A 27,160-nucleotide genomic window follows, 5' to 3' on the forward strand; every position below is an offset into this window, starting at 1 on the left:
AAGGCGGTTAAACTGCCAATGAAGGGCATATACACGGAGGCAAGACATAATATAGAAATAACCCAAACACCGATAGCCAATGTTCAAAACACGGCAATGCTTCATCATAAGCAGAAGCAAATATGCGTGTGTCGAAGAGAAGGAAGATATTTCCATTTTTAAGTGCTATTATTAATGAAAAGTGTGCTGGAAAGTAGCAGCGAATACAGGCTTCAGTTTACAAATAAAAGATGTCGATAGTTTGGATATCTCTGGTGCCTTTAAAATAACCGCCAGTAGATGGCAGTCAACGTCTGCTCACGATGCTCAAAACTGCTTGTTAGGATTACAGGATTTTAAAATGAAAAGCTTGAAGCTGAAATCATTGAATTGAGGCAGATGTCAGGAAACGAAAGCTGAGAAGCAGCACACAAAGTAAAGGCTCTTCATTCGACATCAGCAAAGTAGGTTATATACTTCCGGCATATAAATCAGCTGGTCAATACATCAGAAGCAGTCTCAACCCTCATCAACAGCAATTTAGAAAAGCAACTCAGGCTTATTTTAAGGTGTAGCAGTTGACAAATTAAAATCACACCCTTATAAAGCAGGCTCATAAATCAGGTGCCATAGCTATTAAATCAGGTGCAGTCACTTTACAATCAGGTGAACCAGTTTTTTTAAATCAGGTGCAGCAGCTTTTAAATCAGGTGCAGCAGTTTTTAAATCAGGTGCAGCAGTAGATAACTTAAGATTTTAGAAAGCAGGGACTGGCAGATTAGTTGGAGGACGACCAAAAGAGTGGAATGGTCACTGGTGGGGATTTTTAACGTGCCAGTTTGCTAAAAAGTTGCTTGAAGAAAGTGAAATTTAAAAGGTTACCTTGTTTGAAGAAAGTTTTTGTTTCAGTTGCTTGTAAATATGAAGAAAAATTGTTCCCAAACGTTGCCAATGTAGTAATGTAAATGATGATCAGGTCACGTAGGTTCATGTATTTATTAATTAAGTTGACATGAGGTGGTAGTTCAAGATAGTAAGAATAATTCCAAGGTAAATCCCCACCAGGAGCTGTCACCAGGAGCTCAATCCTCATCTCCCCACTGACTCTAGCATCAGAGCATAACATTCCAAACAGTCATCCTGTGTGGTAACATTCCATTTGATGACATAGGTAAAACAACTAGAAAGCCAACACTACAGAAAGCTGCCTTATTCCTGGTGTCTCCCACACAAACTGCTAGTGAAAGATGAATAAAGTCCCTGTGGTCAGACAGAGGATATCAAATTTAGCTTTATTCTAGGTAAAAAAAACTCATAAAAGCATAAATACAGACATGACATTGTTACTGCTCCATAGTTACAGTAACCGCTTTGACAGTTCTATTAAAAACAGGGTTTATCATTAGTATAAAAAAGCATTTTGATCAAATAAATTTAAAATACACATAAAACACTGGTATGTTAAAAACATTGTTGTACAAAATGAAAATTCAGACATCACCCAGGACAAAATGTCATTCAGTGGAAAGAAATTCATTTCTGATGGTCCACATCCAGCCCAAGAACTTTGCAACAGTGAATGTGATAACTGGTAGGCTACTGGTGGAGATTAGTCTTAATGCCACCCTACTATCCCTAGTGCCTAACAACTTGCACATTGCTTTGAGCCAAACTCGTCTTGGATTAACGCAGGCCCTGCATACAAAAAGAATATGTGCAATAGTCTCTTTTTCGTTGTTGCAATCCGGGCACATAATAGAATTGCCAGCCACCCATCTCCCAGTTAGTGCTCTTATTGGGAGAGACCCCACTCTGAACTGGAAGTAGAGCTTCCTGTCCCTAGGTTTTGTGATACAGTCCCAAAATGGCTCAAAACTGGGTGAAGCCTTAAATTCCAGAAAACGGCCCTCCATGGTAGAAGGGTCAGTGGCATTCCAATTTCGATGGGCGACCATTTCCCAATATTTTTCTTTTAAGTTGTTCTTCGATGGGAAGTGAGCTAGCTCCGGGTTTTCCCACAGCCCCTTCAACCCCATATCCCCCAGGGCTTTACACAACTCCTTCAACCACACTATCTTATGGAATTTGTCCAATTTGATTACCTCCAAAAAACCCTGGGCATATTGAGCGAGTTCCGGGGTGACCCAGATTCTCCGCCAATATAGAAGAGGTCGTAATCTGACCACGTCGGCTAATGCTTTTCTCCCCAAGTCATACCGCAATGGTCTCATCGGAGTGCTTTTGGGGAGACCCACAAGATTACGAAAAAACTTGTTTTCAACCAGTGTTTATGGTGTTGAATTATCGTAGCCCCAAATCTCTGCACCATACAATGCCGAGCCTAAGGCTTTTGCCTCATACAGACGAAGGGCTGGCTGGATGGGTTTGGTGAGGGATTTGCTGTGCTCTACAGATATTACTCCCACATTTTGGCGGAGTTTTAATGCTGCCAATTCAATGTGTTTGCCCCATTTGATCCCCTTGTCCAGATGGATGCCCAAATAGAGAAAATCCGACACCATATCCACCTTTTGGCCATTCATATCAAAATTTCCTTTAAAACCACGATGCGGGTTGAATGCCATAAGCTTCGTTTTTGCAATATTAACTTCCAACCCGTAGTCGGCTCAAAAGACCTCAAAAATATTCATGGCTCGCTGCAGACCGCTTGGAGTTTTGGAAATGATGAGCGTGTCATCTGCGAAAAGTAAAATGGGGGTTTTTGCCCCCCCCCCCCCCAGGGTAGGGGCATCTATGCATTCCTGCAACATTCGTTCCACTATCCCGTTTATGTACAAAGAGAAGAGCGTGGGGGCCATAGCACAGCCTTGGCGCACCCCACGCTCTACCGGGAATTCAGCCGTGACTTGGCCCTGGCCTCCCCATTGGACCTTCGCATGATTGGACTCATGGAGCCTCATCACTAAAGTCAGGATCTCCGGAGGCATGCCCATCTTGGCAAGTACATTCCATAGCTGGAACCGGGGGACCAGATCGAATGCTGCCCGCAAATCAATAAAGGCAGCGTAAATGCTGCCTTTACCAAGCACCACCGTCTTCCAGTGAAGAGGATATCGTCTTTGTTCATCTTGACAGTTGCCAGAGTGAAAGTGGGTCTGTGATCCTCTTAGTCTTCTCCTGTGCACAGGCACAATCCATGCGTCACACTAAAGACCTTCCACAAAAGCAATGGACCCAGTATGCTCTACTTGTGCGTGAGCATCCCACCATGGGATTTCTCTCCAGCACCATCCAGTTTGCTCCACTCCTGCTGACTGTTGTATCCCAGCCGGCCGCCCAGTGTGAAACTCCACAGCCATACCGGAGAGCCATCCACCCGGTGAAACCTTCCCAACTGCTAAGCGTATGGACACCCAAGGGTGCAGCATCCGCCTTGTACATTATGTATATGGTTTATTGTTGACGCACCTGGTTGACTGTGCACACTTTACCCTCTCCACCTCAACGTTCCTTACTTCCCTACTACTGTCGCACTTGTGGGACTATACACCCTGCTCACACCCACCTCAACTGTGCCCACCTTTAAACTCTAAATATTCTAAACACGCTTAAGCAAGTATATGCTCCTTATTATTGCACTTTATACTATTGACGCAATTGTTTGTCTATACACTGTGTACCGACACTACCTCACCTGTGACCTACCTCATGTCCTTTGACCCACCTTTGTAACTAGCACCTTGTACCTAATTACCTCATATATTACTTTGTATATACGCTTTATTACTTTGTATTTTTATCCCCATGCCCTTGTAAAGCGCTCTGATATCTGCAAAGATCTTGTTCGCGCTATATAAAACTTTCAAAATAAATAAATAAAAAGTACAAAGCGAGAGGGCCCAAAGTGACACTTGCAGGTAGCAGCCAAGACAAACTGACCCCCCTAGGCCTCCCTTTCTTGCACAAACCAAATGTATCAGTTAACGTCCACCCCAAAACTGTTGCCTAACCCCACAACTACACTAACGTACAAAATAAGGAGGTTTTTTTTCCCCACAAGAACAAACTCTGTGCCCTAGTTACAAACTAAAAAATGGATAATCACAAAATACTCCCCACCGGCTATCTAGGTTCCTGCTCAGAAGCTTAAGATAACTTGTAAAGTAGGCCTCCCGCAGTCCAAAGGCCTCCACTAGCCTTCTGCTTTGAATCTTCTGCAGCATCAAAATGTTTGCATGCTTAAACCCCTCATTATGACCGAAATTCTGGTTGCAGGTCCTTGTCTGCCACCTCCTCCTTGTGGCTGCAGTGACTGCCTAGTGTGTGGCGAACTCTTCTAGGCATCTGGCCTGCAGCTCCTTGTCGCTACAGGCAAGATATTAGTCGTCAATGGGCGACTACCCACCCTTTGACACACCAGCTGACACGGTCCATGCTGTCTGGCCACAACTCTGTGGTTGAGTTTGTGGCAAGACATGTAGTAAGAACTTATTACAAACATAACAGTTGTGGACTAATGAAGATATGGAAAAAAGGCTGCTTACTAACATAAGTAACTGGTTGCTTAAGTAGTGCTTCATCACAGTATCAAACAACGTTTTAACCTTGGTTTCTACAACTAAAGTTACAGTGTAATCATTTACGGTCTGTAGAGGATGGGGCCTGTGCTGTCTCTCACCACATTCTACTGACTAACAGGACACTGTATAATTGTAGATGCAGACAGAACATGTGACATGAAAAAAGATGGAATATCAGCGTTGACCTATGATATCTGAATGCGTATGCACATTGCACCCGCCCCCTCACTGCCATCCACAGATTGACAGACTGTTTCTTCCAATACATGCCTTACCTCACATACGCAATGACGGGCATGTGAAGGTGATACTTGTGTAAAGTTCTCTGATTTCACAAGGTAAAATTCCATAAGATAGAAGTGCATATTAGAGGTGGTTTAATGGGTATGTTGCCAGCAGTTTAAAACAGTCTGCATTCATTACAAGCTTTTACAAAACCTTACAGAGCACATCTCTCTATCTCTTGACATGTATTAAGACACTGACCAGTGAGACGGGTCACCCTTTTTCTCGGCATCGAATGGATAGTTTGAGTGGAGATAAGCCCTTTCATAGCTTCACCTACCCTGGTAGATCCAAGGTGGGCTGTGGCAGTGGCCCAGTACTGACTTTTACTATGTCTCCATCCTCTCTGAGTTCCTGCGGTGCGCCTTTTGTAGACTGCATTTGTGAGTGTGTGCAATTACATCTGCGCAAACTTTTAAATATGGTTCAGGTAATTGACCTTGGTCTCCCATTCTCCTTGCACAGGTGGTGGACATTATGAGAGTGAACGTGGACAAGGTTTTGGAGCGGGATCAGAAGCTCTCGGAGCTGGACGATCGTGCGGACGCTCTGCAAGCTGGAGCCTCCCAGTTTGAGACCAGTGCAGCCAAGCTCAAGCGCAAATATTGGTGGAAGAACTTGAAGGTGAGCTAATCTTTATTCTGCCACACCTGCCTTTCCAGTTCTACTTGTGGCCTCCCCACCTCTGCCCGAGTACCACTTTTTCCACATTCCCACCCCTCTATCCTGCTCCCCAACCACACTGGTACTCTCTCTCTCCGTGCCCACTCTGTCCTTGTACTCCTCCTTCTACCTCCTTCTATAATGCCCGCTCTTCTCTAGTATTGCTCCCTCCGTCTTGTCTCTTGAAACCTATTTCCATCCCAAAAATACTGCTCCAGAGTCCCTCTTTCCTTCCCTGATCAGTGCTCTCCACCTCAACTTTTCTTTTTTATCTAAATTGCCCTGTACTTCAGCTCCACCTTATTTGACTATTGATACTGCCCCAGATTATCTATCTCGGTCCCTTTAGCCCTGTTTCAGAGTCCCTCTCTTGATTCCCACCAACTTGTGCCTGACCACCACTCTCACGCCTAACACATTTGTCTGGATCTCCCCTTTCTGTGCCCACCCATCCTGTCTCTGGTCACTCTCCGGGCTCCTCATCCACCCATCAACTCTGATCTCAACACCCAGATTTCACTCCCTGTATGTATGTGTCCCTGCCTCACTTAGTTTAAGACCAGTGTGTGAACCCCGTGCCCAGGTTACTTATCTCTGACACACGACCTAAAACGATACATGCTAACCGCTCCTCCTTTTTAGGTCTCGCGACCTGTCAATGCGCATGCGCATTGAGCGGAAGCGAGACTATAGGGCTTTAACCAGACTTTAACTAACTGGCGATTTGATGCTGTGCCCGTGTGCTTTTAGGTCAAGGCGCAAGCGCATTGACCTAAAATGCGCGTGCACAGCATCAAATCGTCAGCCATCTGTTCCCCAGCTTGGTGCCGCTCCACCCCCTGCGGCATCAAAGGCTTTCACGGCCGGCCGGCCGTGCTTTCACTTTCACGGCCGGCAGGCCTTGTCGTCGCATTTCTCCTCCCCCATTCCCCCCTCCCCACAGCAATGCAAAGAGCTTGTTGTCCCTACCCCCATCCTTCAATAATAATTCCTCTTGCGCATCTTATAAATATTTCCACAGACTGTTGCACTTTATTTCGGCCTCGCATGCTCAGGTGCTTCATGTTCGCTGCTTCTCTTTCTCTCCCATTCGTTACTCACCCACGCCTCTTCCTCCCATCCGTTACTCACACTGCCCCCTCTGCATCTCCCTCTGCCCCACCCGATTCTCAAACTACCCCCTCTGCCTCCTTCTGCCTCATCAGTTGCCCACTCTCCCCATGCCTCTCGTTCTGCCCCATCCGTTCCTTTTACCTCTTCTGCCTCTCTTTCTGCCCACTCGAAGTTCATACTCAGTCTCTTTCTGCCCCATCCGTTGTTCATACTCCCCCTCTGTTTTTCTGCCCATCCTTTGCTAATATTCCCCCTCCTCTCTTTCTACCCTTTCCTTACCTCATACTCCACTCTGCCTCGCTCTCTGCCCCATTCGTTGCTCATACATCCCCGCCTCTCTTTTTGCCCCATTCATTGTTAATATTTCCCCCTCCGCCTCTCGTTTTGCCCCATCCACTGCTCATACTGCCCCCTCTGCCTCTCTTCCTGCCCCATCCACTGCTCATACTGCCCCCTCGGCCTCTCGTTCTGCCCCATAAACTTCTCATACTGCCCCCTCTGCCTCTCTTTCCGCCCCATCCACTGCTCATACTGCACCCTCTGCCTCTCTTTCTGCCCCATCCACTGCTCATACTGCCCCCTCTACCTCGCTTTCCGCCCCATCCGTTGCTCTTACCCCGCCCTCTTTCTGCCCCATCCGTTGGTCTCTCCCCAGCTCTCTTCCTGTCCCATCCGTTGCTCATACACCCGCTCTCTTTCTGCCCAATCCGTTGCTCACAGCCCCGCCTGCCTTTCTATCCCATCCCTTGCTCATCCCCCCTCTCGAATCTCTTACAGTTCCGACCCTGCTTTAGACGCAGGGGTCTGCTTTCCTCTTTTGCACCCCTTATCCTACGCTTCTCCTTTTATCTGATGCTGTCCCATCACTTCCTCATACTCTATTCCCCGGTCTCGTCCTGCCTCATTTGAAGCTGATGCGCTCCTCCCGTTATCTGTTTCTGCCCAATTCCTTACTCACAACCCCTTTCTCTTTCTGTCAATCCCTTGCACACACTCTGTATCTTTCCCTTCCTGTCCCATCCCTTCCTCATACTCTCCGCCTTTTATCTGTCTACCCATCCATCGATACTACTCTGCAAAAATGTCCCTCCTTCCCTCTCTCTAAGCCCGTCCCATACTCAAGCTCTCATCCTTCGCCCTCTTTCTGTCCCATCTCTTGTTCACACTTTTCCTACTCCCCCCTTCTGCCTCTTCCTGGCTCATACTACACCTCGCCTTCCTCTCACTGCCCCAGCTCACGTCTCCCGTTTCGTTCTTTTTCTCTCTCGTCCATTGATCATCCCCTCCCTCCCCGCTCTGCCCCATGCACATACACTTCACCTCCCCTTTCTATTCCTTCTTGTGCCCCATCATCACCTTTCTTTATGCCCATCCAATGCATATACTCTACCATGTCCTTAATTTCTGTTGCGCCCTCTGCTCAGAGTCTCCTCTTCCATCTCTTGTTCATACTTCCCCCACCTCCCTTTGCCTGCCTGTTTCTTGCACGGACTCTCGTCCTCCTCCATTCCACGTTCATTTTACCCTCGTTTCTTTTCTGCCCCATCCTAAGCCAGGCGCACTGCGACTTTCATCTGTTTATAGGCATAGTGTTCTCTTTCTGTCCCGTCCTTCGCTCATTCTCTCCCCTCCACTCTCGTTCTGCCCCTTCCCCTGCTTACATTGTCCCTCTTTTATCTGTTTTGTCCCAAGTGAGCTTCGTTGAGGTTTTTATGCCGTGTTTTCACGGAATACGTTCTACTGGCACCGGTTACGTTAATGCTTACCAGAGTACTGACCAGGCATGAACATTGTCAATTAAACAAATGTGGTGTTCACAGTTTCACTTTTGCCCGACGCACCCATTCTAGTGCTTCCTGCCATCAGCAAATTTAAAAGCTCGACACTGAGGCATGTTATAGACTCCCCAATCGATGGGTTACATTACTTCCTTTTTAAATAAAGATTGCTAACTAAAAAATAGGTGAAATGATGACTGTTTCTGTTGGCATCCATGCCTAGAAAAACAAGCATTGGCATAGCCAATAGGTCTCGCTTTTGGGACCTTATAAGTATTTAGTTATGCAGCAGCACAATATCCCTGGTGCACCAACATTAACTGTTGCATGGTTAAACACTTATAAGGTCCCTAAGGCGAGACCTATTGGCTATGCCAATGCTTGTTCTTTAATCCCTGACTCCTTTTGGGACCCTCATCATCTCCTCTCCTTGCTCCGTCTGAAATAGAGCTATTCTAACCCATATCCTATGCCTGAGCGCGTTACCTGTATCTGATTGGAACTTACACCCACCTATTTTATTTCCCCAGTCAGGACCCTTCCACCCCTGTTCTCTTATTGATGTTTTTTTTTTATATAAGTGCAGTTCTCTCTTTGTCTCCCTCAGACCCTTTCCGCCCCACTCCCTTAATTTCAGCACATCGCTTACTCTCACTCTGTTTATTTTCCCACAGATGATGATCATCCTGGGTGTAATCTGCGCCATTATCCTCATCATCATCATCGGTACGTAATCACACATGCTCTAGACTCTCCAGCAGCGCACTAATGCTCCAGGACAGTGGTTGTTACTGTAAGAAAAGAACTACTTGGCTCTCTCCCATGGCTGTTATTTCAGCATCACGGTGGCCCTGCCCTGCCGGTGTCACAGTAGGAGCAGTAATGGGCACTCAGACCATTCTCTGAATTAAGATATCAGCGCTCCACAACACTGGCCAGAAGGTGGCATTGCTCTCGCCTTCCCAAGTCCCTCTCCATTAATTCCGGCCTCGGCCAGTGGGTGTCACTGTAAGAGCAGCGAATGGGTCTTCCTATAGGAGTGTCTTTACTTTGGCTGCTGTTCCAGCTCTAGCCTGGAAGCGCTGCTGCTCCATTTTCTTCAAGGTACGAACCTATATCTAGCATAGACTTCCTTAAATTCATACTTCAAAGAAACATTTTCAAAGAGGTCCTAAACCTAGGCTGGCCACATTTTACCTTTGTTATGTTATTTAACTTACCCCTATTTAATTTAATTTACACCAACACAAAGTTATGCAGCATGGTTCTCTTAAAAATCCTAGCTCTGCTTCAGTAACCGCACTCCATAAGTAGTTAGGTTTTATTTTTATGTCGTTCCTACCAGACAAGAGAACCTGTCTGGCTGTGAAAGACATTCTGTGAGCTACCAAGAACATACATGGGCTTGGACCCTGCTCATTGCTTACCATTTAATGATTATCCTGTTACTCTCATTTGGCTACTTCCTATTTGATGGCTGTTTGTCAGTCTTGTTTTTGTCCCTCCCGTGGAGCAGTGTTTCTCCACCCATCTCTTTGACCTGCTGGCGTCTATGCCTCCTCTGCTTGCTTTCAAGGAAATACTTTTTTGTAGCCTGTGTGGTTGTAAAAAACATGCTCTGCATACACCTCCCATCTAGTTTTGGGCTCTGACGTTTGTATCTCGTTTTTCTTCAAAAGTCTTAGGAGTCACAGGTATAGCGACCCCTTCCGTTAGATGATAATGCACATGGGCACCGGCTGCATTGTGGATTATTTTCTGCGCAGTAGGTGAATGTAAAGATAGAGCGTTGGACAAGAAAGGGTGGTGACCATGCAAGAAGCTAAATACATAATGCAAGTAGAAGAAATTACATCTTCAAAAACCTAAGGCTTCTGTGGAGGTAGATGGGCACAGGTGAATCTACACCACTAGATGATACGAGCAGATGCTTAGAAGGTAATTAACACATTATGTTTGTAGTATATGTGGCATTTTTCCCGCACCTCCCTTCCCATGGGCTTCTCTCACCCCATCAGAACTTGCTGCGCTCTCCCTTTGTGCTTTTGCCATCCATGTTCCCCCATGCTCCACATTGCTCTAATGCGTGTCTTCTCTCCCATTGTTGCATTTCCTCCACCCGCACCCCAACCTGCTTATCCAATATTTTTGTTTTTAAAGGCACTTTTGGCCTACTTTTTAAAAATGATTATTAATATTACAGGTCCATCTCGGATCAGTAAATTAAAATCATTTAAAACATGTCCTATTGTAGGTGTCAGCATACGTTTTGAATATGCATACATGTGTCTAGAAAATGACGCAGCGGTTGCCTCTTTTTTTTAATATATTTTTTTTTTATTGCGTCTCAAGAATCAGAAGATACACATTGTGACATAAAGGAAATTAACTCAATAAAGAAGAATACAGAATGAAAGTCAAATTTGATACAAAGTTCATACATATAAATCCCCCCCGCCCCCCAAAAAAACCATATAAACTTAATAGTAGTTACTGCATTAGTAGTTTGCGGGCAGCAACAACGATTAGAAAATTTACAAGATTTCACTTACAAAAAGGAGTCCCAAATGTTCTCAAATTTCATTAACGATTTGGTGCCTCTTTGTTTAGCCCGAGCGAATTCCATCACATAAATTTCATTAAGAAAAGACCACCATTCCATGATGTGTGGAGGAGTGGGAGAAATCCACGCACGGGCAATTGTTAACTTGTCACATGACAACATAATCGAGATTAAGGTTTGCTGGGGTACATTAACTGGACAAATATCCAGTAGGATTAGGGGTGCCGTAAGAGACGGGGGTTGAGTCAATTTTTGTTTCATTACTTTACCTAAGGCCTTCCAAAATTTAGATAGCAAAGGACACGAAAATAGCATATGTTCCAGGTCCGCTGCAACCAGAGCGCACTTGGGGCATTTAGTTCGTTCAGTATATAAAACATTTATGGACCATTTTGAGATCTTTTCAGGGGTGTGCTACAACATGCAAGTAGTTTTAAATTGCTGAAGCCTCAGGCTGGAAGAAGAAGTGAAGCTATGGCTGTTTCGAAGAGATTGGCGAATCATACTTGGGGTAATATTAATCCCCAGCATTTGACTCCACTTTACCACCAGCCTGGAGCAGTCAGCGATCTTATACACCCCAAAACGTTTATATCCAATGCTAATTAAAGATTTATTTGTCGGAATGCAAATAATCCCAAATATTCGAGTTCAATAGCCCAAAAAGTTTCATTTTCCGAATAAAAAAATCAAACATCTGTATATATTTGAACCTCATTAGTTCTGTGACCTTATATAAAACCTTTAGTGACTCAAAGCTCAAAAAACCCTGTGTTCCATATAAGTCCCCCAGTGTTTTTATACCACATGTACCCCAACTGTTAGTTGCCCCGTCATTAAAAATGCCGGGAAGGCCAGGGTTCCCCCACAATAAGAGTTTAGGGTGATAAAAAGAGGTGTGACAAAAAACCAAAATATTACGCCAAATTTTAACTAGGTCCCTAGCCGTCTTAAATGTAACTCTTTTAAAACAGTTAGGGTCGTTTACTCTTAGCAAAAATAAATTAGAGTCTGTATTTAACATGAAAATTAAAAAATAAGGTTTATTATCTGTGCCGAGTAAACCCCGCAAGCGTCCTAAAAAAGTTGCCCAAAAATATAACTTAGTCTGCGAAGTTCAACCCACCGTCCTCAGGGGAAGCTTTAAGCAGTTCCATAGATCGCCGAGCTTTGCGATACCCCCAGATAAAGCTGCTAAAAATTCCGTCTAGCTTCTTGAAGAAAGAATTGCTCAGTGACAAAGGGATGGAGCGAAATAAATATAGAAATTTGGACAGTATTTTCATTTTAATCAAATTAATCTTGCCTATAATGTTGAGGGGAATTTTGTACCATTTCTTTAACGTCGTTATCGTAGTTTTAACTAGAGCATCATAATTGATAGTTATTATATCTTTAATTTTAGCTGAAATTCTTACCCCTAAATATGTAGCTGTCTTGCACAGTCCAGATACTACAGTCACCGGTTTGTAATTGGCAATAATTTGAGTTTTGTTTAAATTTAGTTTATAACCGGAAACATCTCCGAATCTGTTTGCCTCGCCAATAATTCCCTTCATTACCTTTATGATATCTGTGGAAAATATGGCAATATCATCGGCATATGCCGTAATCTTCAATAAATGAGGACCCCGCTTAAAGGAAATAATATCAGATTGTGATTTTAAAGCATAAAGAAAAGGTTCCATGGATAAAGCAAACAAAAGTGGAGAGAGAGGACACCCCTGACGAGTGCCCCGTGATATAGAAAAGCTAGAAGAAGTCAAACCTGCGTAGCACACTTTTGCAGTTGGATTATCGTACAATGATTGAATCCAGCTTAAAAATTTGCCACTAAAGCCAAATCTAGTCATTACTTGCCATAGGTAGTCCCACCCCACTCGGTCAAAAGCCTTTTCTGCATCCAGCAAAATCATACCGAGTGGGGTGGGTTCTGTCTCTGCAATATCAAAAGCAATGATTGCCGTATTAATGTGAGCCGTAGTGTCCCTGCCTGTTACAAACCCATGTTGTTGCGGGTTGACTATTTTAGGAATGAGGGGAGCCAGACGGGTAGCTAGAACTTTGGCAAACACCTTAGCGTCAGCATTCACCAACGAAATAGTGCGGTATGAGCCACAGTCTTCTGCCGGCATATCTTTTTTAAAAAAACAGCTTAACCACATTTCAGGAGCTGGGAGCTTTTCCGTTATCGCCAATAAAATTAATAACCTGATGAAAAAGAGGTAGTATTTCTTCGATGCAAATTTTATAAATTTCAATGGGTAAAGCGTCTTCCTCCAGAAGGTAAAGCACAGATCGCCTGTCTTATCTCTAACTGGTTAATATGATCGGATAACTGGTCCAGCTCCGGTAAATCTAAATTACCTGGTGTACTATCAGATAGATAGTCCTGGATACTGGTCGATGTCGGATAAGTTTCAGGAGTATATAATTTCTGATAAAATTTGGAAAATGGATCCAATATCTGTAATGGTTCTTCATAGATAGTATTATTTGGGCCATTCATTTTTTTAATCCGAGTGTTAGCTCTCTCATCCGCAACCTTGTAGGCTAATAATTTTCCAATTTTGTCCCCACTCTTGTAATAAGTAATTTGATATTTTTTCAGTTTTATACTGCCTTTTTCTCAAAAAATAGTTTTGAGTCGTTTTTAACCTCCCGAATTGTAATCCTAATTCAAAGGCGTTAGACGAGCGTAACCTAAGTGCCTCAGCCAGCATGCGCTCGGTCAAGAGAATCTCACTAATCAGCAGTTTATCTTTTTCCCGAGATTCAAAATTCTGTCCAAAGAGAAACTGCTGAGTAAACCCCCGTATACTTGCCTTACAGGCATCCCACACTGTAATACATGTAGTAGAGTTAATGTTAAGCTCAATAAAATCAAAATATGTGCTTTAAGTTGAGATATAAATAAAGTGTTTGTAAACAGGTGTTTAGGGAAAGAAAATGCCCGAGATGTAGAATGGTTGTGCTCAATATTAAATGAAAATAGGATAGGATTATGATCTAATGTGACACGAGGTAGTAGTTCTATAGTGCAGGAATTCAAAAGAGTATTTGATGACCAAACCATATCGATCCGTGAACAAAGTCTGTGAGGAGCTGAGTAGTATGTGTAGCCGGGTACGTCAGGATAAATGCTACGCCAGACATCCTTAACATCATGGATATGTCCTATTTCAAGGATGGCCGCCCGAGTTCTGCGCATACGTTGAAAGGCATCTCGTCTGGTAGTATCAAATTGGTAATTCATGATACAATTAAAATCACCCATCATCACTAATTCTCCCTCCCATCCCAGCAGTTCTATATTCAGTTGGTCAAAAATAAAAGCTTCATCGATATTAGATCCGTAAACCACACACAAAAAGAATTTACGTTTCTCAATGATTAATTCAGTAATAGCCCATCGGCCCTTCTTGTCGCATATAGATTTGCAAATTTCAGTCTTGAAATGAGTATCTTTAAGAATGGCAACTCCCCTTATAGAAACAATGTAATTAGAACAAATTATAACCTCATACCCCAACTGACGCAGGGGTTGCCTCATCGCATCTTTTTCATAGATAGAGATAGATTCCGAGTCCCAATCGGAAGAGGACTCAACCGTTCTGTAGTCAGCATAAAAACACAGTGAATTCCTCTACCCCTAATTCTAAGCCCAAATCATCGGTTTCTACCGAAAAATCTACTTACGGCCCGCCAATGCACGTAAGCTATGGCGCGCGCCATAAACATGACTCCAAAACGCTGCCTTCCAGCTCGACTCCGAAAGTTCGGCATACACCAGGTGCCTCCACCTCCTTCATATCCGAGGCCATAACACGTCAATCTTCGGTCTCTGCACCGAACCACGACTACAAATTTTTGTAATCGAACATATCCTTGTTGAAATCCTTCTTTTTTTGGTCTAAAACCTCCTCCAGAGCCAGTTCTCAAAATGTTTTAACAAAAGCTCGATCCGAAACAAAAGACATTGTAAATTCAGCCTGAAACAGGAAATTACGATACAACCACCAAAACACATTTTTAAGAAGCAGTTGAGTTTTGAAGAAGCATTGGAAATTCTTGTTCAACCTATACAGAAGAAGAGTAAGGGTACTGCAACTAGTCAATTGCACATCCTTAGCCCTACTTTACCACAAAACCTCCAACATCTCACTCACCTCATTTATGAGTCAGTAACATATCCCCATAGTCTACAATAGGGGGGGGGTCAGGATATCCCAAATAATACACAACCAGGGGATCCTTGGGATATTTGTGATATTGAGCCTCAAGCAGACACTAATCCTGACTTGTATCCTACTCGCCCATCACCACCTTGTGATGCCACTGCTTATCAGGACTTAATAGCATGTGCAGCAACGTTTCATCAAGTTCAGTTATATAAAGATTCTATAGAGGAGAATTTTCTATTCAACACTTTGTCTACTGCACAGAGAGGGGGCACAATACTTGCATTTACTTAGGGTATGACCCGTTATTCTGATGACATTTTTAAAGACTCAGTCAAAGCAAGGATAAGTTCGAGGCATGTGGGCTGCTAAATTCATATCTGTTGCATTAGATCGCCGCCTAGTGTTGGGTCCGGATGATCGCACATTGTTGTCCTGGAAGAGTCTTCGAAGTATCCTGAGATAGGTGGCTCCTCCCCTGGACTACAGTGCGCATGGGCATCTTCCTCCATTGGGTTCGGATGCGGTCTCGACGTCTCTCTGTCGGAACCGAGAAAACTAGCTTTTTTACGGCCAAAAGGCCTTAGTTTCATTACGTCGGTATTGTTTGCGTACGGTCTCGAGTTCTTCCGTCTCTGAGTCGGAATCTGCAGAGTCGTATCACTCTTCGGACATCGAGGCCTTCTCATCGCAACACGACCAGAACTTTTCAGCATGGAGCGGAGCCCGTTTAAATACTGTCCCGTCTGTGGGTCCAAATACCCACATATCGACGTGCACCCGGTCTGTAACAAATGCCTTTCGCCAGACCGTAACGAGGACAGCTGCAAGGCCTGCTCCAGATTCAGGTCCAAGAAGACGCTCAAGCTTCGGCGCGCGGTGCGCCTCGAGGCCAGACAAGCGGCCCGGCTCCAGAGAACATCTTCGGCGAACAGGAGGAAGAGGGCCTAAGCCATCATCTTGAAATCTCGCCGCCCGCGACGGAGGTCGAGGCGGATCCGGAAGACGACGACGGAGTCGTGGATCAAGGCCTTGAATACGTCGACGAGGTAGGGGACGTCGAAGAAGTTTATGGGGCCGCGGAAGATAGCTCAGGGGATGAGCTATGCCCCGAAGGTTACGCGGATCAGGCTCGGGTCACGGGATCGCCACTCGGCCTTACCCAAGACCCCGTACCGCTAGCCACGGCCCCGCCTTCAGCCCGGCCACGGACATACTTGCTACGCAGCCCGTATCGAAACCGAAACAAACGGTATCGACTACACCTAAAATGGCCGACACGAAAACGAAACCGAAACTAACGGATTCGAGTGCATCTAAGATGGCGGCCGTTCCACCGAAAACACCAAAGCCTGCTACCTCATCGACTCCGTCGGCCTCCGGTCCACAGAAGTCGAAGAAAACTGTCGATTCGACAGTGCCGAAGTCGTCAACGGAGGAGGCATCCTCTAAGAAGGTAGTCCGGCACGGGTCGACCGGGACGACGCCGTCAAAGTCCGCCAAAGCCAGCGACAAAACTCCGGTGCCGACTGGGACGTCGTTAGTCGGACGCGTGGTTGACACGGAGCCTGTGCGATCCCACGGATCAAAGAGCGGAAGCTCAACACATCGGTCCAAGGACTCGGTGTCTATGGCTGCAGCATCGACGTCTAAGACTCCGAAGGGACCACAAGACGTCGGTTCCGAAGGCAAGGTGAAGGCCTCCTCGTCGGCGCCAAGTGACGCCGTGAGTGAAGCATCCCTCATCGCCGCTTCACTCCAGAGAATTCGGGATAAGGCCTCTACGACGTCGGCTCCGGCGCCGTCGCAACAGAAGCCGATGGACATGCCGGCGAAGCCTGCTAGCAAACTTCTCTTCCTTCTGCCGCCAAAGGAGGCACCAAAGGCCTTTGCGCCAAAGACGGCGCCAAAGACATCGGACTCGTCCACGTCTGCTGGAGTATCGGGTCGACAACTCGACTCAGGAGACGATTCGGAGCGTTTTATCGACGCAGACAAGGGCAAGTTGACCCTTTACAAGAGGAAGATCACTTCCCACCCAGTGGACTCTTATGTTATCCCACTGAAGAAGAAGAGGCTTGCACAGGACGCTCCAGTCCTGGTTGAACCTATCCAGCCTCCTCCTAGAAGGAGTCCGACACCTTCCCCCGAACACTCTGAGGGAGAGGACTATGGACAAGATGACCAGTACACTTTCCCCATCAATGAACCCGATGCACAGCGGGATTCCTATGACGACATAGGCGACCAAGGGATACAGATTGTGGGGCAGGACCCACAGCCTTTCAGTGCACGTGCATCCCCAACAGAAGACTCTGCAGGTTTTCATGCACTCATTGAACGGGCAGCTGCTAATCATGATGTGGACATGCATGCTGACCCAGTGGAGGAAGATTTTCTGTTTGACACTTTTTCAGTCTCCGAAAAGACAGTAAAGACACTCCCTATGCTCAAAGGTGTCCTTAAGCATGCTGCGGACATCTTTAAAGAGCCTACCAGGGCGAGGGTGGTCAATCCACGCATCGAAAAGAAATACAGACCAGCACCTGCAGACCCTGCATACATTCGGGGACAGTTGCCACTAGACTCTCTTGTGGTCGCGAATGCCCGCAAACGGGCAAACTCCCAGACGACGGGTGAAGCTCCTCCCCCAGACAAGGAGTCTAAAGTGCTTGAGGCAGGGGGCAAAAGGGTAGCTGCGCAAGCCGCAAATTTCTGGCGGATTGCGAATACACAAGCACTGTTGGCACGTTATGATAGGGCGCATTACGACACCCTAGAGCAAGTTTTAGAACACCTGCCTTCGCAGTTTCAAGAGGCTACCAAACTGCTTATAGAGGAGGGCAAACTCATCTCCAACGCAGCCATAAAGTGTGCACTTGATGCCGCTGACACAGCAGCTAGGGCTATTAACACTAGCGTCATGCTGAGACGACAAGCGTGGCTACGCATATCAGGGTTTAAACCGGACATTCAAACGACCATACTCAATCAACCCGTCAATCCTGATAGACTGTTTGGTCCTGATGTTGACACCACCCTCGTAAAGATTAAGAAAGACAACGGAACAGCTAAGTCTATGGGGGCCCTTCAATCACAACAATTCCGGGGCAACACTTTTCGTCGCTCAGGTGCACGTGGAGTCACCAGAGGACAGATGGGTCAACAATCACAGTTCACTAGAGGTGGAGCACAGTCCTCCTACCCAAAGCAGAATAAAGGGGGTTATCGAGGAAACTGCGCCAGAGGACGTGGCAGAGGAAACAACAACTCCCGTTCCTCTGCCCCAAACAAACAGTGACTCTGTCACTGCCCCCCGACCATTTAACACCTGTCGGGGGGAGACTACAGCAGTTCCTGCCGCTCTGGACAAACATCACCACAGACAGGTGGGTACGACAACTTGTCCAGTACGGTTATTGTCTAGAGTTAAAGTCCACTCCACCCAACATTCCACCAAGGCAGCGGCCTATGTCCGCAGAGCACTTGCACTTATTGCAGCAGGAGGTAGTGGTGATGCTGCAAAAAGGCGCAATCGAGCTCGTGCCAGTGGAGGAGGAAGGCACAGGGGTATATTCCCTGTACTTCCTTATTCCAAAGAAGGACGGATCTCTCAGACCCATTCTGGATCTGCGTCCCCTCAACCTGTATATACTGTCAGAACATTTCCATATGCTTACACTGCAACAGATTCTTCCCTTGTTAAACCAAGGGGACTTCTTAGCAACCTTAGACCTCAAGGATGCTTATTTCCACATACCACTACACCCATCCCACAGAAAATACCTCAGGTTCACTATCCAAGGCAGGCATTATCAGTTCAAAGTCCTACCCTTCGGAGTGACCACCGCCCCAAGAGTGTTTGCCAAGTGTCTGGCGACGGTGGCGGCGCACCTCAGGAGGAAGAATATCCATGTCTACCCCTACCTAGACGACTGGCTCGTTCAAGCCAAGTCGGAACAACAGTGCGCCGCGGACATGTCGACTACCATTCACCTCCTTCACAATCTGGGCTTCTCGCTGAACTACCCGAAGTCGCACCTTCAGCCAGCACAAGTCCGGCAGTTTCTGGGCGCGACGATCAATACCCTGACGGCTATGGCTCAGCCAAACCAGGTCAGGATAGACAGCATGCAGTCTCTGATCCAAAAGTTCAGACTACAACACTCGCTTCCAGCGAGAGTGTTCATGCAGTTGATTGGCATGATGGCCTCCTGCATCTTCATAGTCCCTCACGCACGGTTACATATGCGTCCGCTCCAGGAGTGCTTAGCAAACCAGTGGACACAGGCTCAGGGACAATTGACAGACCTAGTGTTGGTTACCAGTCGGGCGTTCAACTCTCTGCATTGGTGGACTCCACACAACCTTTGCAAGGGCCGACTGTTCCAAGAGCCAGTGCCACAGATTACCCTGACGACGGACGCATCTCTCCAGGGATGGGGAGCTCATCTGCTCACTTACACAGTGCAGGGACTATGGACGACGCAGCAACAGAAGATGCACATCAACTATCTGGAACTGATGGCAATCTTCATGGCGCTCAAGTCCTTCAATGTACATCTGTGCAACAAGGTAGTGTTAGTCCGGACGGACAACATGACAGCGATGTACTACATTCAAAAGCAGGGAGGCACCCACTCGCCACAGCTGTCTCATCTGGCTCAGAGCATGTGGAAGTGGGCCATTCAGAGGAACATTTTCCTCATGGCAGAACACCTCCCGGGCAAGGACAATCAGATGGCGGATCTGCTCAGCAGATACAGCCATCAAATGCACGAGTGGGAGTTACACCCATCAGTACTCCGCCCGTACTTCCAGCAGTGGGGTCATCCGGAGATAGACCTGTTTGCCACAAACGAAAACGCAAAATGCCAACACTTTGCCGCCAGGTTCCCTCACCCACAATCGCGGGGGAATGCGATATGGATGAACTGGTCAGGCAAATTTGCGTACGCTTTTCCACCAGCCCCTCTGATACCGCTGGTGGCAAGAAACCTAAAGCAGCACTCGATGACGCTCATCCTAGTTGCTCCAACGTGGGCACGCCAAGCATGGTACACCACGTTTCTGGAGCTCTCGGTGGTGCCGCATCAAAGGCTGCGCCTAACGCCCAGGCTTTTGACGCAGAACCATGGAGACATTCAGCATCCAGATCCGCAACAGCTCAACCTGGCGATCTGGCTCCTGAAGTCCTAGAGTTTGGCTACCTTCACCTACCTCCAGAATGCATGGACATCATCAAGGAGGCAAGGAAGCCGACTACCGGAGCATGCTATGCTGCTAAATGGAAGCGTTTTGTTCTTCACTGTACAGCCAATAACATAAACCCGCTAGATGCATCTATCCCTAACATCATTTGCTATCTGTTACATCTTTACAAGTGCAATCTAGCCTACACTTCCATTCGGATACATCTATCCGCCATAGCTTACCTTCAGAACCGGCAACATCTCTGTCTTCAGAGTGCCTGCCATTAAGGCTTTCCTGGAAGGTCTGAAACGAGTCATTCCCCCAAGGAAACCGCCAGCTCCGGTGTGGAACCTCAATGTGGTCCTCACCAGGCTGATGGGACCACCTTTTGAGCCACTACACTCGTGTGAACTCCAGTTCCTAACATGGAAAGTGGCTTTCCTTATTGCTATTACGTCACTGAGACGTGTTAGTGAGCTGCAAGCGCTCACAATACAGGAGCCATTCATACAAATTCATCCAAATAGGGTGGTACTACGTACTAACCCTAAATTCCTTCCGAAGGTGGTGTCACAGTTTCATCTCAACCAAACTATTGACTTGCCTGCATTCTTCCAAAACCCACAAACGGTGGCGGAAAGAATGCTCCATACTTTGGATGTTAGAAGGGCGTTGATGTACTATATTGACAGGACACAACCCTTTAGAAAAACAAAACAACTTTTTGTTGCCTTCTCGCCACAGCACAAGGGCAACCCTATTTCCAAAGCAGGAATAGCCAGATGGATTGTTAAGTGCATCCAGATCTGCTATCAAAAGGCTAAACGCACCTTAACAATACCCCCAAGGGCGCACTCCACACGCAAATTGGGGGCATCCATGGCTTTCCTGGGGAACATTCCTTTAGAGGACATTTGTAGAGCAGCCACATGGGTTACACCACATACCTTTACAAAACACTACTGTGTTGATGTGCATTCCAAACAGCAGGCAGCTGTTGGGCAGGCTTTTCTCAAGACACTTTTTCAGGTTTCTGCAGCTGGCACGGGCAACCGCCGCTAATGGAGGGACTGCTATGTATTCAATGCAACAGATATGAATTTAGCAGCCCACATGCCTCGAACTGAATATGCTACTTACCAGTATGCATCTGTTCTTGGCATGTAGGGCTGCTAACATTCATATCGCCCACCCTCCTCCCCGGTGCCTGTCGCAGCTGCAGACATACTCTTGCATTCAATCATTAGCATGGACATCCTTTACACTTTACACTCCATCTCTGCCACAATGGCTAAAAACAATCTGGGGATGGAGCCGATGCCCATGCGCACTGTAGTCCAGGGGAGGAGCCACCTATCTCAGGATACTTCGAAGACTCTTCCAGGACAACAATGTGCGATCATCCGGACCCAACACTAGGCGGCGATCTAATGCAACAGATATGAATGTTAGCAGCCCTACATGCCAAGAACAGATGCATACTGGTAAGTAGCATATTCAATACTCCGCGCATTGACAAAGTACAAGGCAGCACCTTCAGACTCCATTTTTATTAAAGGCCCTCACCCATTCTCTTTGGTAGTGTCCAATGCCAGAAAAAGAGCAACCTCACAAACAACCTCCAGGTGTACAACCAGTAGCCAAGCTTTATTAGCAACTTATGACAGGGCCCAAGGGTTTGAAATGGAGGGGCTCCTCCAGCATCTCCCAGAGGAGCACAAAAATAGGAGTCAATAAATAGTGAATGAAGGTAAACTTATTCTAGACAATTCTATTAAGTGTGCTTTAGATGCAGCGGACACTGCTGCTAGGGATATTCCCGCCAGGATCCTATTACGTAGGCAAGCATGGCTAAGGGTACCAGGAAATGTAACCTGCAGTACAGCAGGTCATATTAAATCTGTCGTTTGATAAGAAATGCCTTTTTGGGCCACAAGTAGACACAACCATTAAAAAGAGGAAGGGTTTACCATCAATCTACAAAAATCTCATCTACAACCAACCAAAACTCAGTTGTACCTAGGCGCTATCCTAAACACACAATCAGCAGTAGCATACCCAAACAGAGAGTACACAACATAGTAACATTACTTCCACAGTTTCAGACAGTAAATAGACTTCCAGCTAAAACATTTCTCAGACTTCTAGACTTGATGGCATCTGTATTCACTTAGTTCCACATGCCCAACTAAATATGAGACCTCTACAACAATGTCTCTCTCAACAGTGGACTCCATCACTGGGCCACCTTCACGATGTAGTGTTGGTAGACAGCCACACAAATCGCTCTCTGCAATGGTACAACCACAGAATTCAACCAAAGGTCAGTTGTTTCAGGACCCAGTTCCCCATATAACACAACAGATGCTTCCCTAACAGGTTGGGGTGCACATCTCCACAACCTCACTATTCAGGAAGTATGGGATTCCAAATACAGGAATCTCCATGTCAGTCACCAAGCTGCAAGCTGTTTATCTAGCATTGAAAGCCTTCCTACCTCACTTACAACACAAAGTTGTCCTAATTTGAACAGATGACATCAATGTATTTACAAAAACGGGGGGGGGGGGCACACTTTCCAATTTTCTCGAGTACCACAGAAAATATGGCGATTTAACAATACATCACAACATTCGTCCCCTAGAAGAACATGTCCCAGGGACAAGCAATAAAACTGCAGACTTTCTAAGCAGAACGCAACAACAAGTCCACAAATCTGATATTCATCCCAATGTTCTCCAACCATACTTTCACAAGTGTAAATTAAGTTTATTTGTTGATTAATTAAAATCATTACAAACAGCAGGAAGCAAATTCGGTTTACAATCCAATTAAAACAGACCGATTATAAAAATTAAAAAAAATACAAAACCAGCACATTATTGAATCCGAGATGAGTTCGACAGTAACACATATACATAATTGGCTCAAGTTGGAGTAAATTAGTTTTCTAATAGGCAATTTAACAGCAAGAGGAATAAAGTGCAATGTGCAATCTTGATCAACATAAGCAGCAAAGATTTCTGATAAAACTATTTAAGATTAAAAATAAGCATAATACACTGCCCACCGGCCAACTTTGGAGAACTTTGTATTAAAGTAACATATGCGGGTGGGGCAGGCACCTTGACTTGTACTTACAAGATCAAATACTGTTACTATTAGTCAGGTAACACCGAGGATTAAATTAAAGTGCCAAGTGCTAGCAATAGATATTATCCATAAAGAAGATATAATCCAGGAAACGTTAAAATAAGGTGGAACATTTGTAAAAAAATTATGCTTAAAACGTGCTTTAAAATCGCCCAACTGTCCCTAAAAATGTGTAAAAATATTATGTCATCCACCTTTTAGTTAACTTTCATATCAGATGTCTTCCTGACATAATTTTGTTTCAGCTATAAGGATAAACTTAACAAACTGATGAATTAAAGTAGCTGTAATACCACCTAAACATACAATAATTGCAGTTCTGCAAGTTCTTACTCCAATTTCCTTAAAAATCGGCTTTAAAATCATCTTTCGTTCTGCAAGCAGTTTTGGACACAAAGTTACTATATGCTGTAAGGTTTCTTCATTCTTGCCACATAATCTACAGACATTAGATTGCCACTTTTTTCCCATTTTGGGGTTCCAACTTGGGTATCTCCCAAACCTTAACAACATAAATGTATTCTTAATTAAAGGTTTTAAATGGAATAGCAAATAAGGTTGGGGATACAGTTTAATAAAAGAATTAGCAATTGACCAAATATGTTTTTTTACCCTTAGTTCATCTTTGTCCATTATACAAGACAAAAGGGCTGCTGATTGATTAATTGTTTTTTTGTAAACCATTTTACTCCTTGTTTCATCCACTAATTTCGGGCATTCAAAGGTGTGTAAACAATCATCTAGATAGGATTGCCAGCTTTTCGAATGGTCCCCTCTTTTGATCTCAAGCCAACACAACTCAGCCAACGAACCTTCCTCGGATCTGGATAGAGACAGTAAGGACTTTAAAAATGTAGATTGTCTGACTATACTCTGTTTCTTCAGTCCAAATTCGAGTCTAACATTTGCACGGCTAATGTGGTTAGGGATTCGAAATACCGATTTGTATGCTCTTATTTCAATATCGTCTAGTAATTTTGCATCTTTGCCCCGAAAAATAATAGAACCATAGTCTAAAGAGGGAATTCACTTCGCTTTCATGGCTTTTAACAAATGATCATAATTCGGGCATAGTAATTTGTCTCTCAGTTTTCTAAAAGCGAATGTGAGAGATGACCCTTTAGCTTCAAGGTTATTAAAATGTTTCCTAAAAGATACATTATGATCAAATGTAATCCCCAAGTATCTATATGATTTTACACACTCAATAACCAGACCGTTAATATTCCATTCTTTAGGTCCTACGTTGCCTTTTCCCATGGTCATAATTTTTGTTTTTTTTGCATTTATCTTTAGACCATTTCCTTCAACATATAGATTAAAATAATTATTAATCTTTTAAGACCTATAACTGTCTGGCTTAGTAAAATAGTGTCATCTGCATATTGTAGGTATTTGATCTCTTTACCCATCACAGATGGTGAATGGGCATTAATGTCTTTAAAATGGGCTGGAAGGTCAGACCTAAAAAGAGTAAAAAGGCAAGGGGCTAAAACACAACCTTGTTTCAAGCCTATATTGGTTTCAATGCGACGGGTTGTATGTCTACCATCGCCTACTTTAATCTGGACCCAAGTGTCGGAGTATAATAACTTGATCATTTTTAAAAGTGTGTCAGATATCCCCCAATCAGCTAATTTTGTCCATAATAAGTCTCGGGGCACAGAGTCAAAGGCGGCTTTTAAGTCCATAAAACAAATATACAATTTTTGTTTCCTGAATTTAGCTCGTTCGCCTGAAAGTGTTAATAAAACCATGTTTGTATAAGTGGATTCACCTTTTCTAAAACCAGTTTGAAAATTTGGTATAAGATCTTTCTTAAAGCCCATGATTCCAATTCCTCTATAAGGCATCTTGCAAATATTTTGGCATCAACATCTGTTAGGGCTATTAGTCTGTAGTTTGCTGGGTTATCTTGGGGGCCTCTTTTATAAATTGGTTGTATGATGCTTCCCTGCCAAGAAGTAGGAATTTTACCGGTGCTGCGTACATCATTAAACAGGAGAGTAAGTGGGAGTTTCCAGACATAGACCTCTTTGTAACGAAAGAAAATGCAAAATGCCCACACTATGCAAGCAGATACCCATACCATCAATCCAGAGGCAATGCTCTATTGATCAAATGTTCAGGGATATTTGCATACACTTTTCCACCTCTCCCACTACGTCCATTAGTGGTCAGGAAACTCAGAGAGACATCCCTCAACATGATACTAATAGCTCCAACATGGGTTCGACATCCATGGTTTTCAACACTACTGAAACTATCTTTAGTTCCGCATGAGAAGCTTCACCTGAACCCGGACCTTCTTACACAGAACCACGGAGCACTAAGATATCCCAATCCCCAAAAAAAGAATCTTGCAATTTGGCTCCTAAAGAATTTGGATACTTAAATTTACCTCAAGAATGCTTGAACATTATTTTAGAGGCGTGTAAACCAACTGCACGGCAATGTTATGCAGCAAAATGGAAATGCTTTATCTGCTGCCACAAACAAAATGTTAACCCTCTTCAGGCAAAGTTACACTTATTTTATACCTATTGCATTTACAAACTGCAGGATTAGCATGTACTTCTATATGATTACATCTTGCAGCAAATGCAGCATCTCTCCAAAATAGACAACACATATCAGTGTTTAAAATTACTGTTAAAAGCTTTTATGTAGTGCCTTAAAAATTGTCTTAACTAGATTAATAGGGTCCTCCTTTCGAACCATTACATTCTTGTTTATTGCAATATCTTTCTGGGAAACTCACCTTTTTAATTACTATTACTTCTCTTAGAAGTTCCAGTGAAATTCAGGCATTCACTCTAGAAGAACCTTTCTTTCAACTACATAGAGAGAGGGCAGTGCTTAGAATTAACCCTAAATTCCTACCAAAAGTCATTTGCAATTTCCATATTAATCCATTGATTTACCTGTTTGTTTTCCCACAACCAGATACAGTTGCAGACAGGGCATTACACACTTTAGATCTAAAAAGAACATTGATGTATTACACTGACAAGACTAAATCCTTTAGAAAAACGAAAACAATTGTTTGTTGCCTTTGCACCTCCTCGTTAAAGAAAACCATTTCAAATTCGAGCATTTCAAAATGGATAGTTAAATGCATCCAGACATGCTATGCAAAAGCTAAACTAATTTTACCCGTGCCACCAAAAGCACACTCCTCTAGGAAAATTGGAGCTTCTATGTCTTTTTTAGGGAACATTCCTATTGCTGATATTTGCAGAGCAGCAACATGGTCTACTCGCCACACCTTTTCAAAACTTTGTGTAGATGTATTTGTATGCCAAAAAGCCAATGTTAGTGAGGCAGTACTTCTTTTCAAACAACTGCAACCCCCACAAGTTAACTACTGCCCAGGGACAGGGACTGCTTTATAGTCTAATCAAAGCATGTGTATCTACAGCACACATGCCTCGAACAGACTGTTACTTACCCTGTAAGCATCTGTTCTTGGCATGTAGTGCTATAGATTCCCATGCGCCAACCCTCCTCCCGCTTAAGTTCTTTGGTAGGTTGCAGTTCATACACATTACTTTATACTAACGCATGGACATCTGAATGCTTACATATACAGCATTCTTCCATTCTCACCTACCCATGGCAAAACAATGGTGTTGGGGACCATGTGCAGTATTCCAAAGAGGAGTCGCCGCACATCCTCGTGACTCGAAGAAAACTTCTTGGAACAGAACA

The 27,160-nt window shown here is 44.7% G+C and overlaps 1 protein-coding gene across 1 annotated transcript in view; it reads left to right on the plus strand.

Annotated features, from left to right (window-relative positions):
- VAMP2 (vesicle associated membrane protein 2) overlaps positions 1-27,160 on the plus strand; it is a 120,964-nt gene that overhangs the window by 85,355 nt on the left and 8,449 nt on the right. The window contains exons 3-4 of the mRNA XM_078669683.1: positions 5,271-5,429; positions 9,034-9,085. Of these exons, the coding sequence (XP_078525809.1) occupies positions 5,271-5,429; positions 9,034-9,085 (211 nt within the window). The remainder of the gene's footprint in view (positions 1-5,270; positions 5,430-9,033; positions 9,086-27,160) is intronic.

This window comes from Lissotriton helveticus, chromosome 12 (genome assembly GCF_964261635.1).
Source record: "Lissotriton helveticus chromosome 12, aLisHel1.1, whole genome shotgun sequence".
In the NCBI taxonomy this organism is placed as follows: Eukaryota; Metazoa; Chordata; class Amphibia; order Caudata; family Salamandridae; genus Lissotriton; species Lissotriton helveticus.